Consider the following 13,069-nt stretch of genomic DNA (forward strand, 5'->3'; position numbering starts at 1 on the left):
ATAATTCTGCAGCCGTTTTTCCCACCAATGCTAGTACGTCTGTATGGACATTGACACCTGTTTTCTTAACACCAAGGTTCCCTGCTTGTGGGCACTGTGTTAGCATGGTTTGCTGATGCACCTTGTATTCCTTGTATTCATTTTATACCTTTCAAAGATTTTTTCCCCTGTCTTCTTAATTTACTTATTTTTTTCCTTCTCATTTCCCTTCATTCTGGTCATTTTATACTCTCCAACCTATAGAAGTATATAAAGATGTACACGGGCGGAGTGAGCTCATTGGCTGAGCAGATAGCCAATCAGCTTCAAAGGAAAGAACAGCCCAAAACCCTTCTAGACAAGAAGGAACTGGTAAGAGATGTATTAAGGGCACTGTCTATCTAGATATAGCACAGCTGTGGTAAATAAACCTGGTTAATTCTAAGTAGCTTAGTAACATACATAGCCAATAGATGCCATGTGGTAGTGTTTTTGTTTGTTTTTTAGATTGTCTGAATTTTATAACTGAATTTCTAGGGACTGAATGGTTGTTTAGAATGTTGTGTGGAAAAGCATACTTAGTATCTCTGAAAGTGATTGCTTTAGAGTCCAGGGGACCCATATCTGTGTAGAACCATGTGAACCCTGAATAGATATTTTTTATGCTACCTTCAAAACAATTCTGTCAAACTAATTTAGTTTGATTGTTGTGAAATTCTGTAAAACCACCGGGGTTTCCTCTTGACTATTGATTAACATCGATTCAGAATCCAGCTCATGCTGATTGCTGTATAGAGGGCACACGTAACAGTCACTGCACTGGTGCCATTGTTTTTTAAGAGAGCAAGTAGCAAAGTGAGCCATCTTAGTCTGTCTCAAAGCAAAATCACTTAGTGAGGGCTAGTTTCACGTATAGTGAGGGTCGTGCACCTCCTGGAGGTAAGTCTGAAAAGTATTGCCCTGACATGCTTCCCACCCTCCCCCATTACAGGGCTCGATAAAGAAGGAGTTCCCACAGAACTTAGGAGGCAGCGACACGTGCTATTTCTGCCGGAAGCGGGTCTACGTGATGGAAAGGCTGAGTGCTGAGGGCAAGTTCTTCCATCGGAGCTGCTTCAAGTGCGAGTACTGCGCCACCACCCTGCGCCTCTCGGCCTATGCCTATGACATTGAGGACGGTGAGTCTATTTGCACTTGAGGCCATACTTAGAAACCGGACCTAGGGACACTGTTTTCCATGTGAGCTGATAGTAGGGCCTCTTACTGCGTTTCTATATATACATTTTTTTTCTGCCTCGCCTAACCCTTCCCATCCACCTCCCTCTACTCTTTGTTTTTCTCTGAGACTCTTATAAATATTTCCCTAAAGTCACCAGACTGTAGCATAGCATTACTCAGCACTCGTGGTAATGAGAATGGCATGTGTTTACCTAAATCACTTCCCTGGCTTCACAGATACTTGTTTCTTACCTCAGGGTGGGATCTTAAAATAAAATAAAAGGGACACAAAGAGGATGAGGCTTATTTTGTCTTTACTTTAGAGAAAGGGAAATCATGGGCCTTTAGAAGTCCTATCTCTTGCCACAAGTAAATGACAGCAAACTGAAACTAGATTTCATGCCCCCTGGGTTCTCAGACTTTTGCTTCTGGAGGATGACCAAATTATGCCCACCTCTTTGTAGCATCAGCATCTCTCTGATGAATGGAGAGCTCATTAGGGCAGTATTCTGGCCTTTGGTGACGTGTATTGTTTTTATGATAGAAAGACCTTAATGGAGCAGAAGGTGGAGCATTATGCAAATAGATGACAGAACCTGATAGACAGAGGCAGGCTGGCATGCCTACCATTTATTTGAAAACGCTTTAATTGAGAAAGTCACCAAAGACATAGATGATGACTGTACTCATTCCTGTGGAGTGCTGAAGGAACCTCATGAGAAGTTCAGTCTTACTGATTCAAAAGTAATGAAAAGACCTAGATTAATCGGAATTGTCACAGAGGTGGCGTTATGTACCCTCGTTTTGGATTCTCGGACCCAATTCCATTTTAGGAGTGGAGAGGGTCCCTTGCCCCCCTCATCTCCACAACATCAAGGAATTCTCTTGACACCAACAGGGTATATGAGAATTCAACTCAATTCTGACACTATCTACTCGACCCAGAGATACCATCAGATTCCACAGCTGAAGGGCTTAGGCCTGTAAGACTACCCCTCACCCCCCACTGTAGACACCAGCCACAACAAGCCCCAGGCTGTTCCTTGTGCTTCTGACCCACCAGATGCAGATTGGAGGTTCTGACTGTTTCTTCCTTGGGTTCTTTCATTTGCTAGAGCAGCTCACATAACTCAGGAAAGCACTTAGGTTTACCAGTTTACTAAAAAATATGATAAGAGCTACAAATCAACAGCCATGTGAAGAGATACCTAGCACAAGGTCTGGGGAAAGGGCATAGAGCTTCCATGAGATCTCTCTCCAGGGGCTCTGTTTACCTTGCATCTCTACATGTTCACCAACATGGGAGTTTCCCAAACCCCATCCTCTTGGGTTTTTATGGAGGCTTCATTGCAGACTCATGCTCCACTGAGTCATTGGCCATTGTTTGATTGAATCTCCAGCCCTCTCCCCTGGGGAGTTGGAGGGTACCTTCTAATCACACTGTTGGATCCCCTGGCAACCAGCCTCTGCCCTTGGGCAGGGTCTAACAGTCACCTTAATTACTACAACAAAAGACACCTTTATCTAGAGAACTCAAGGGTTTGGAGTGGAGTCAGGAACTGTGGACCTAGATCAAATATAAATGAGAAATATATTTGGTTTTCTGATACATATGTCTTATAAATCACAATATTGTATGTCCATGACCACACTGGTAGGTAATTTTTGACTGAGGAGATGGTAAAATCATATCACATAGGAGAGGGACACCATGTGGTTAGGAAATATTCACTTCAGTCATCCCAGCTCTACTAATAATGAATTAATAGGCAACTCTGTCAGAAGTAGCAACAAAGAAGCCCAAGTGATGAACTGAGAAACACTCTTGCTCTTAACCGTTATGGTACCTGCCTTTTGTAACTGTAGTAAAAAGCACCACCCGCTGAGGGAAGTTAAGACAGTTGTCTAGGAGCACCTGGGTGGCTCAGTAGTTGAGCGTCTGCTTTTGGCTCTGAGTGTGATTGCAGGATCCAGAATCGAATTCCACATCGGGCTTCTCCCAGGGAGCCTGCTTCTCCCTCTGCTTGTGTCTCTGCCTCTCTCTCTCTGTCTCTCATGAATAAATAAATAAAATCTTTTAAGGAAAAAAAAAAAAAGACAGTTGTCTAGGTAAAATAATATATATGTATTTTAAACAAAATTGCATTCTTAGATATCAAGTTTTCTTTTGCACCATTGCCACACACCTGCTCTTTCAGTAATGCCTTTGATTGCCAAGGATAGGGGTTGGCATATGGAGACCACAGAGGGTCTTTTAACTGACCGTAATGCTCGGGTTATTTTAGTTAGCTTTTTACTGAAGTCTGCCTGGAAAGAAGATCCCTCAAGGTCCAGCCAGTAGATCCACAAGTATTTTTGCCCATAGACTGTATACCTATCTTTGCTACATTCTCTTGAGGATACAGACAAAATAGAAAATGTTCCTCAAGGAGCTTACATTCTGATGGGCATGGTAAGATGGGCACATGGAGGAACAACAGACAGTGAAGAGTCTGCCCCTCCTTCAGAGGAGGAAGAAATCAAGGAAGCTTCCCAGTTTTTAGGCATGACTTAACTGACTTCAGATGAGACGCTGAGAGAGAGGCATGAAGTGTCTTCAGTGAAGGAAGAGATGGCATGGCAGGCAAGGGAATGACTTTGGGAGCAGACAAGGCAGGCTAGCCTGGTTGGGTGCATTGTTGTTGACACTGGGGCAGGGAGAACAGTGATCTAAGCCGGCTACCCAAATTCTAACCAAATGAGCTTTTCCTCAATTCCGCCCCTCAAAGGACAGGTGAACCTGAGAGAAGAGTGGAATTTTAGGAATCCTGAATGAAGTTTTAGCATGTTCTTCATCCACATTACTATGTGACTTAGATCTAACTGAAAGGCCTCAGATAAGAAAAAGACGAGGAAGTCATAGCTCTTTGTAAGAGAAAAGAAGTAACCCAGGCACTGTGCTGGGCCCTTTCACACATACCATCCTTCCATCCTCACAACAACCCTGTACGGTAACTAGTTTTATTATTGCAGTCTTACAAATCAGGAAAGCGAATTCAGAGAAGTTCTAAGTTGCTTGTTCAAGTTCACACAAAACTAGTTAAGTCCTGATTTGCACTAAATGACCTCTGGGATCCCTTCCAGATCAGACATCATGGGATTAGTGGCTCTGGACCCGTGTCAGCTCCACACTGGCAAACTGAGAATATTACGCTTCAGAGAAATATCCATGTTTTAGCCTTTTCCTTGATGAGTCTTCCCACCAGCTCTTTTAAAAGGATGCAGTCTGCACCAAAACTAAGCTACTTTTTCTCTTGCCAAACAACTAGCTTATTTTCAACTGCTGCCAACTTTTACAACAAGGACTCTAAATCAGACAGTATGTCAAGTCTTTCCCTGTCATCTCAAGGAGAGAAAACACACTACCTACTAAGGTGGTCTGGGAAGGGCCACCTTGGGTAGGGACATGCCTGAAATAGTCCACTGCTCCTTCTTTGCGAGTAGCACCCTGACCACCCTCCGCATCTTCCCCCGGCCTCCTCCCCCATTGCTGCCACAGTGTGCTGCCACAAAGCAACCAAGGGATCTTAAAAGATGTAAATCAGATCTTTCCAGCTCCTGCTTCGTACCCTTACTGCCTGCTGCAGTACAGATAGAACCTGCTTAGGCTGAGAGCTTCTCAGGTCTACCCCAGCCTACATTTCCTCTCTGCTGTCAGCTGTCCCCAGCTCACTGTACTCCTGCCACACTGGTTTCTTTCCATTTCATAAACCTCATTAGGCTGCTGCTACCATAGTGCTGGAATGCACTTCCCCCTCATCTTCACAAGGTGGGCTTCTTGTGATTCATGTCTTTGCTCACATATTCCCTCCTCAGAGAAGCATTTGCAGACTCCTGACCTGCAGTACTCATCACTGCTGATACCTACTCACACATTGTCTGCTGTATCCAAACAGAGACTAGTCTATCTTCTTGACTGGAACATTCTCAGTGTTTAGATTAGTACCTGTATACTGATGGCAATTCAGTAAGCTGTTGAATGAGTATATGGTCCATTATGCCTTAAGCTTGCCCTTTAGCCATTTGTTTTCTCTAATTTCTTTTTCCAGTTACTCCCATATTTAATTATCAAGATTTAATTTGTTTAGACCATCTAAAATCATTGCTTGAGAGAATCAACCATAATTTGTGGTTAGTTTATAACATTACCATGGCTGTATTCACTAACTGAAACAGGCATCCTAGTGTGGTGACTAAAGGTATAGACTTTGTTGCCAAGCTTCCTAGGTTCAAATCCTCTGTGAGATTTGCTGAATAGGGGACACTGTGGGCAGGTTGCTTAACCCTTCTGTGCCTCACCTGAGAAAAGGTGGATAGTAACAATGCCTACCTCATTGAGCCCTGAGGATTAAATGAGTTGGTAGATGTTCTAATACTTATGATAACATCTGGCACATGGTAAATGTTAAATAAAAATTAGCTCTTTTTGTTACTGATCTAAGAAGCAAAAAATACCATCATGTTGAGTTGGGAAGGGATTTGGGGAGATACAACGTTAATTGAGTACGTGCAACACATAATGTGATCTCTCATTTACCCTAAGAATATTGTCTTCATATTCTACAGAAAGAAACGTGTTTCAAAATGCTAAATAGTTCACATAGCCATTGAGTGGTTGAGACAGTATTTAAACTGAGATCTGACTTCAATGCTCATGTTCCTTCCATCACATTACACTGCATTTTTAAAGAAAACAATTTTCTGGAATTCTCTTGAAAATTACCAGTCGGTTAGGTTTGTGGGACTTGCTTTGAAACCAAAACCTCTTTTCTTTATTAATTTAGGATACCATAGCAGAATCCAATGAGGATTCCCTGGAGCTTAGTTTATTGAGTTATATTTTAAAATCTAGGATTCTATTTGACTAGAAAAATCGAACTAACACAGGAAAAAAAAGAAAAAAAAACTGGGATCCCTGGGTGGCGCAGCGGTTTGGCGCCTGCCTTTGGCCCAGGGCGCGATCCTGGAGACCCGGGATCGAATCCCACGTCGGGCTCCCGGTGCATGGAGCCTGCTTCTCCCTCTGCCTGTGTCTCTGCCTCTCTCTCTCTCTGTGACTATCATAAATAAATAAAAATTAAAAAAAAAAAAAAAAAGAAAAAAACAGAAGAAAGGAGTGAGAGTAACTGTAACTATAATTTTCAGATTCTATGATAAAACAGGACTTGGTTATAAGTAAGTCAGATTAAAATTGAAGCATTAGATTAAATCTTCCTTCTCAATAGCTGCCCCTTCTGTCTCACTATCCCTGAGCATCCCTCAAAATGGCTCTGATGAGCCTGACTTAGCCACATGCTGTATCCTGGAGTGGGCTGGAAGGAAAGGGGATAGTCTGATTGGCTTATATGGGTCATATATTTATTCCTGTGGTGAATAATGTTAGGCCACATGGATGATAGCCCATCAGAATCACATGGAGGAGGAAGGAGCATTCTTTAAAGCATAAGATCTAAAACAGACAAAAAAGTCGTATATGATCCAAGTACTAATAAATTTTGTCTTGCCCTAATTACATTTTATCTTAGCCAAAATTCACAAAAGTGAGGGGCACCTGGGTGGCTCAGTCAATTAAGCGTCTGCTTCCAGCTCAGGTCCTGATCTCAGGGTCCTGGGATCGAGCCTGACATCAGGCTCCCTGCTCAGTGGGGAGTCTGCTTTTGCCTCTGCCCTCCCCCTACCTATGCTCGCTCTCTCACTCTCTTTCTCTCTCTAATAAAGAAATCTTCAAAAAGATTCACAAAAGTGAAATGGTTTATTACAGATTGTAAAAAGAGATTGTGTCCAAGCTGGGAAAAAAAAAAAAAAAAAAACATGATTCAGCTCCCCTCAGAGAAATAAGCAGTGAGACTGATGGTCCTTTGGCTGTCAGTGTTCCTGACAATAGATGTAGTGTCTCCGAGTTCTAGGTAAGTACCCATAACTAGTGGGAAATTCTACTTCAGAAAATATACTATGTATATGAATATTATTTGAAATTATGAAAGTCCATAAACTATATTTTTCTAAAGATTTAGTCAGTGTTGGGAGGCAGGGTATAGGTAAAAGAAGATGGAAGTCCGTTACTTTGAAGGAAACGAGGAAAGATGGAGTAATCAGAGCACCAGATAAAGGGGAAAAAAGAAAGAAGGCTATCTCATCTTTATTTCCGTTGACTCTTTCATCCTTTGCCTTTTCCCCCTATCTTTACTGAGATATAATTGATACATAACATTATGTAAGTTTAAGGTATATGGTGTGCTGATTTATATTTTTATAAACTGTAACATGATTACCATCATCCATCATGTCACATAGTTACTAATTCTTTTTTGTGGTGAGAATTTTTTCTTTTTTTTTAATATTTTGTTTATTTGAGAGAGAGAGTACGCATGTACACCTGCAAATTGGGAGGAGGGGCAGGAGGAGAGGTAAAGAATCTTAAGCAGACTCCCTGCTGAGCGCAGAGCCCAATACACGACTCAATTTCATGACTCTGAGATCACAACCCGAGCCAAAATTGAAAGTCAGATGTCCAACTGACTGAGCCACCCAGGTGCCCCAGCGGTGAGAACTTTTAAGGTTCATTTTCTTAGCAACATTAGCTATATAACCACCACTCTGTACATCAGAACCCCAGGCTTATTAATCTTATAACTAGAAGTTTGTACCTTGTCATGTTCCCCATCCCTTAACCCCTGGCAACCACCATTCTTCTCTCTGTTTTTTGAGTTTGTCTTCTTTAGATGCCACATATAAGTGAGATCATACAGTGTTTGTCTTTCATTGTCTGACTTACTCACTTAGCATTGTGCATTTAAGGTCCATCCAAGTTATTATGAATGGCAGGATTTCCTTCTTTCTCATAGCTGAATAATAATTTCTTGTGTATCTTTTTTTATCCATTCATTCATTGAGAGACACTTAAGGTTGTTTCTATATTTTGGCTGTTGTAATGCTGCAATGAACATGGAAATGCAGGTAACTACAAGATCCTGATTTTCAGTTTCTTTGAATGTATAACCAGAAGTGGAATCCTGGATCGCAGAGAACCTCCATGTTCTCCATAGCAGCTATTCATTAGGGTTCCCTTTTCTCCACCCCTTCACCAACACTTCACTTTTATTTTTTTGATCACAGCCGTTATAACTGGTGTGAGGGGATATCCTATGGTTTTGATTTGCATTTCCCTAATGACTAGTAATGTTGAGCCACCTTTTCATCTACCTGCTGGACATTGTATGCCTTTTTTGGAAAACTCTCTTTGGTTCTGCCCATTTCTTAAATCAGGTTGTTAGGGGTTTTTTTTTTTTTTTTGCTATTGAGTTCTATGAGTTCTTTACATATTTGGATATTAACCTCTTGTCATATATATGATTTGTAAGTGTTTTCTTCCTTCCTGTAGGGAGAATATTGCCTTTCATTTTGTTGACTTTGTACTTCTGTTGCTTGTGCTTGTGCTATCATATCTAGGAAATCACTGCAGAGACCAATGTCAAGGAGTTTTTCCCCTATTTTCTTATGGAAAAGTTTTGTGGTTTAAAGCCTTAGACTTAAATCTCTAATCCATTTCAAGTTCATTTTGTGAGCGGTGTAAGATAGAGGTCCAATTCCATTCTTCTGCATGTGGTTATCCAGTTTTCCCAACATTGTTTATTGAAGAGACCATCCTTTCCTCATTAAGTATGCTTGGCTCTCTTCTCAGATATTAGTTGCCTGTATATGTGGGGTTTATTTTTGAGTATTCATTGGTCTGTGTGTCTGCTTTCATGCCAGTGCCATGTACTATGTTGATTACTATAACTTTGTGATGTAGTTTGAAATTGGGAAGGATGATGCCTCTGGCTTTGTTGTTCTTTCTCAGTTATTGCCTTAGCTATTCAGGGTCTTTGTAGCTCCATACAAATTTTAGAATTAGGGGATGCCTGGGTGGCTCAGTGGTTGAGCATCTGCCTTTGGCCCAGGGCATGATCCTGGAATCCCGGGATTGAGTCCCACATTGGGCTTCCTGCATGGAGCCTGCTTCTCCTTCTGCCTATGTCTCTGCCTCTCTCTGTGTGTGTCTCTCATGAATAAATAAATAAAATCTTTTTTAAAAAAATTTAGGATTATTTTTTTCTATTTCTGTGAAAAATGCCACTGAAATTTTGATAAAAATTGCATTGAATCTATCAGTGGTTTTGGGTAACATGGACATTTTGACAATATTAATTCTTCTGATCCATGAACATGGATATCTTTCCATTTGTATCTTTTTCAGTTTATCAAGCTCTTGTAGTTTTCACTGTGTTGATCTCTTACTGCCTTGATTACATTTATTCCTAAGTCTTTTTTTTTTAAAAAAAAAGATTTTATTTATTTATTCATGAGAGACACAGAGAGAGAGGCAGAGACACAGGCAGAGGGAGAAGCAGGTTCCATGCAGGCAGCCTGACATGGGACTCAATCCTGGGTCTCCAGGATCATGCCCTGGGCTGAAGGCGGCGCTAAACCGCTTAGCCACCCGGGCTGCCCGTCTTTTATTTTTTTTGATGCTACTGTGAAAGGAATTGTTTTCTTTACTTTTTCAGATTTTTTGTTGTTAATGTATAGAAACAATTTCTTTCTATGTATTTATTTTGAATCCTGCAATTTTACCAAATGTATTGATTAGTTCTGGTGGTATTTCAGTGGAGTCTAGTCTAGGATTTTCTGTATGTGAGATCATAATCATCTTCCAACAAAGGCAGTTTTATTCCTTCCTTTCTTATTTGGATACCCTTTATTTCCTTCTCTTACGTGATTGCTCCGGCTGGAACTGCTAGCACTTTGCTGAATGGGCATGGTGAGAGTGGGCACATTTGTCTTCCTCATGTGAGAGGAAAAGGTCTCGACCTTTCATCTTTGTTGTATACAGTGTTTCTTGTACTAGGGTATGTTACTTCTGTAATCTTGTCTGTTGAGTGTTTTTATTATGAAAGGATGTTACACTTTATCAAATGCTTTTTCTGGCTCTGTTGAGATCATGTGATCCTGATCTTCATTCTCTTCATGTGGTATACCATGTTTATTGATTTGTATATCTTGAAACATCCTTGTATCCCAGGGATAAATTCCACTTTATTATGGTGAATGACCATTTTAATGTGCTGTTGAACTGGGTTTGCTGATATTTTCTTGAGAATGTTTGCATCTGTGTTCCTCAGGGATATTGGTCTGTAATTTTCTTGTCATGTCCTTATCTGTCTGTGGTATCAGGGTAATGTTGACCTTGTAAGATAAGTTTGGGAATATTCCATCCTGTTTAGAGTATTGGAAGATTTTGAGAAGGATTGCTGTTAATTCTTCTTGAAATATTTGGTAGAATTCACCAGTGAAGCCATCTGATCCTGGACTTTACTGTTTGGGGAGGGTTTTGATTATCGATTCACTCTCTTTACCCAATATTAGTATGTTCAGACTTTCTCTGTATTCATGATTCAGTCTTGGTATGTAGTATGTTTTTGGGACTCTATTCATTTCTTCTAGGTTATCGAGCTTGTTGGTGTGTAATTATACTTAGCAGATTCTCATGATCCTTTGTATTTCTGTGGTATCCATTAAAAGTCTCCTCTTTCATTTCTGATTTTATTTATTTGAGCCTTCTGTTTTTCTAAATTAGTATGGTAAAGGTCTGTCAGTTTTGTTTATCTTTTCAAAAAGCCAGCCCATAGTTTTCATTGACCTTTTTTTATTGGTTTTCTGGTTAGGTTCTCTTATTTTAACTTTGAGATCGGGAAAGTTCATTTGTCAAAGGAGTACCCTCTGCAAATGAAAAGGATGCGTGGGATTACTCCTGTTTCGGTAGTTTCTATGATAGGGTCTTTCCTTTAATTTTCAAAAGCCTTGGCTCTTTAAAGTGGGAGTAAGGAAAGAGCCAGAAAAAGTGATCCTTTGTGACTTACTCCCACTACCAGTGTCATGGAAAAAGCCAGGGTCTTGTTTTTCAAACTTTGGACCACACTTGCAAAAGAAAATACATGTTATGTTAGGACTCAGTAAACACATGTAGACAGACAACAACCAAGAGCTATAAGGACTAACACTTAACTCTGATGATGCCACAGTGCACTTTAATGCATTTTATTCTGCTTCATTCTAGTCATAGTCCATTGCAGGATTTTTTGGTTTGGCTTTGTATTGTGGGTTTTTTTTTATTAGTTTCTTGAAGATTTTTTTTTAAAGATTTTATTTATTTATTCATGACACAGATTGGGAGAGAGAGAGAAAGAGAGAGAGAGAGAGAGACAGGCAGAGGGAGAAGCAGGCTCTGTGCAGGGAGCCCGACGTGGGACGCGATCCCAGGTCTCCAAGATCACACTCTGGCAGAAGGCAGCGCTAAACCGCTGGGCCTCCGGGGCTGCCCAGTTTTGTATTGTTTTTTTATTTTTATTTTTATTTTTATTTTTATTTTTTTTTTTAATAAATTAATTTTTATTGGTGTTCAATTTACCAACATACAGAATAACACCCAGTGCTCATCCCGTCAAGTGTTCCCCTCAGTGCCCGTCACCCATTCACCCCCACCCCCCGCCCTCCTCCCCTTCCACCACCCCTAGTTCGTTTCCCAGAGTTAGGAGTCTTTATGTTCTGTCTCCCTTTCTGATATTTCCCACACATTTCTTCTCCCTTCCCTTATATTCCCTTTCACTATTATTCATATTCCCCAAATGAATGAGAACATACACTGTTTGTCCTTCCCCGATTGACTTACTTCACTCAGCATAATACCCTCCAGTTCCAACCACGTTGAAGCAAATGGTGGGTATTTGTCGTTTCTAATGGCTGAGTAATATTCCATTGTATACATAGACCACATCTTCTTTATCCATTCATCTTTCGATGGGCACCGAGGCTCCTTCCACAGTTTGGCTATTGTGGACATGGCTGCTAGAAACATCGGGGTGCAGGTGTCCCGGCGTTTCATTGCATCTGAATCTTTGGGGTAAATCCCTAACAGTGCAATTGCTGGATCGTAGGGCAGGTCTATTTTTAACTCTTTGAGGAACCTCCACACAGTTTTCCAGAGTGGCTGTACCAGTTCACATTCCCACCAACAGTGTAAGAGGGTTCCCTTTTCTCTGCATCCTCTCCAACATTTGTTGTTTCCTGCCCTGTTAATTTTCCCCATTCTCACTGGTGTGAGGTGGTATCTCATTGTGGTTTTGATTTGTATTTCCCTGATGGCAAGTGATGCAGAGCATTTTCTCATGTGCATGTTGGCCATGTCTATGTCTTCCTCTGTGAGATTTCTCTTCGTGTCTTTTGCCCATTTCATGATTGGATTGTTTGTTTCTTTGCTGTTGAGTTTAATAAGTTCTTTGTAGATTTTGGAAACTAGCCCTTTATCTGATATGTTATTTGCAAATATCTTCTCCCATTCTGTAGGTTGTCTTTGAGTTTTGTTGACTGTATCCTTTGCTGTGCAAAAGCTTCTTATCTTGATGAAGTCCCAATAGTTCATTTTTGTTTTTGTTTCTTTTGCTTTCGTGGATGTATCTTGCAAGAAGTTACTGTGGCCAAGTTCAAAAAGGGTGTTGCCTGTGTTCTCCTCTACGATTTTGATGGAATCTTGTCTCACATTTAGATCTTTCATCCATTTTGAGTTTATCTTTGTGTCTGGTGCAAGAGAGTGGTCTAGTTTCATTCTTCTGCATGTGGATGTCCAATTTTCCCAGCACCATTTATTGAAGAGACTGTCTTTCTTCCAGTGGATAGTCTTTCCTCCTTTATCGAATATTAGTTGACCATAAAGTTCAGGGTCCACTTCTGGGTTCTCTATACTGTTCCATTGATCTATGTGTCTGTTTTTGTGCCAGTACCACACTGTCTTGATGAC

General features: G+C 40.8%; 1 protein-coding gene across 5 annotated transcripts in view; it reads left to right on the forward strand.

Moving 5' to 3' along the window:
* MICAL3 (microtubule associated monooxygenase, calponin and LIM domain containing 3) overlaps window positions 1-13,069 on the forward strand; it is a 201,514-nt gene that overhangs the window by 112,631 nt on the left and 75,814 nt on the right. For 4 of the 5 annotated variants that reach the window (XM_055315368.1, XM_055315369.1, XM_055315370.1 and 1 more), the window contains one exon: window positions 971-1,157. In XM_055315368.1, the coding sequence (XP_055171343.1) occupies window positions 971-1,157 (187 nt within the window). Of the gene's footprint in view, window positions 1-243; window positions 352-970; window positions 1,158-13,069 lie in introns of all 5 variants that reach the window. The other variant, XM_055315367.1, reaches the window with a different exon arrangement.

The sequence above is a fragment of the Nyctereutes procyonoides genome, unplaced genomic scaffold (genome assembly GCF_905146905.1).
Source record: "Nyctereutes procyonoides isolate TBG_1078 unplaced genomic scaffold, NYPRO_anot_genome, whole genome shotgun sequence".
Taxonomy (NCBI): Eukaryota; Metazoa; Chordata; class Mammalia; order Carnivora; family Canidae; genus Nyctereutes; species Nyctereutes procyonoides.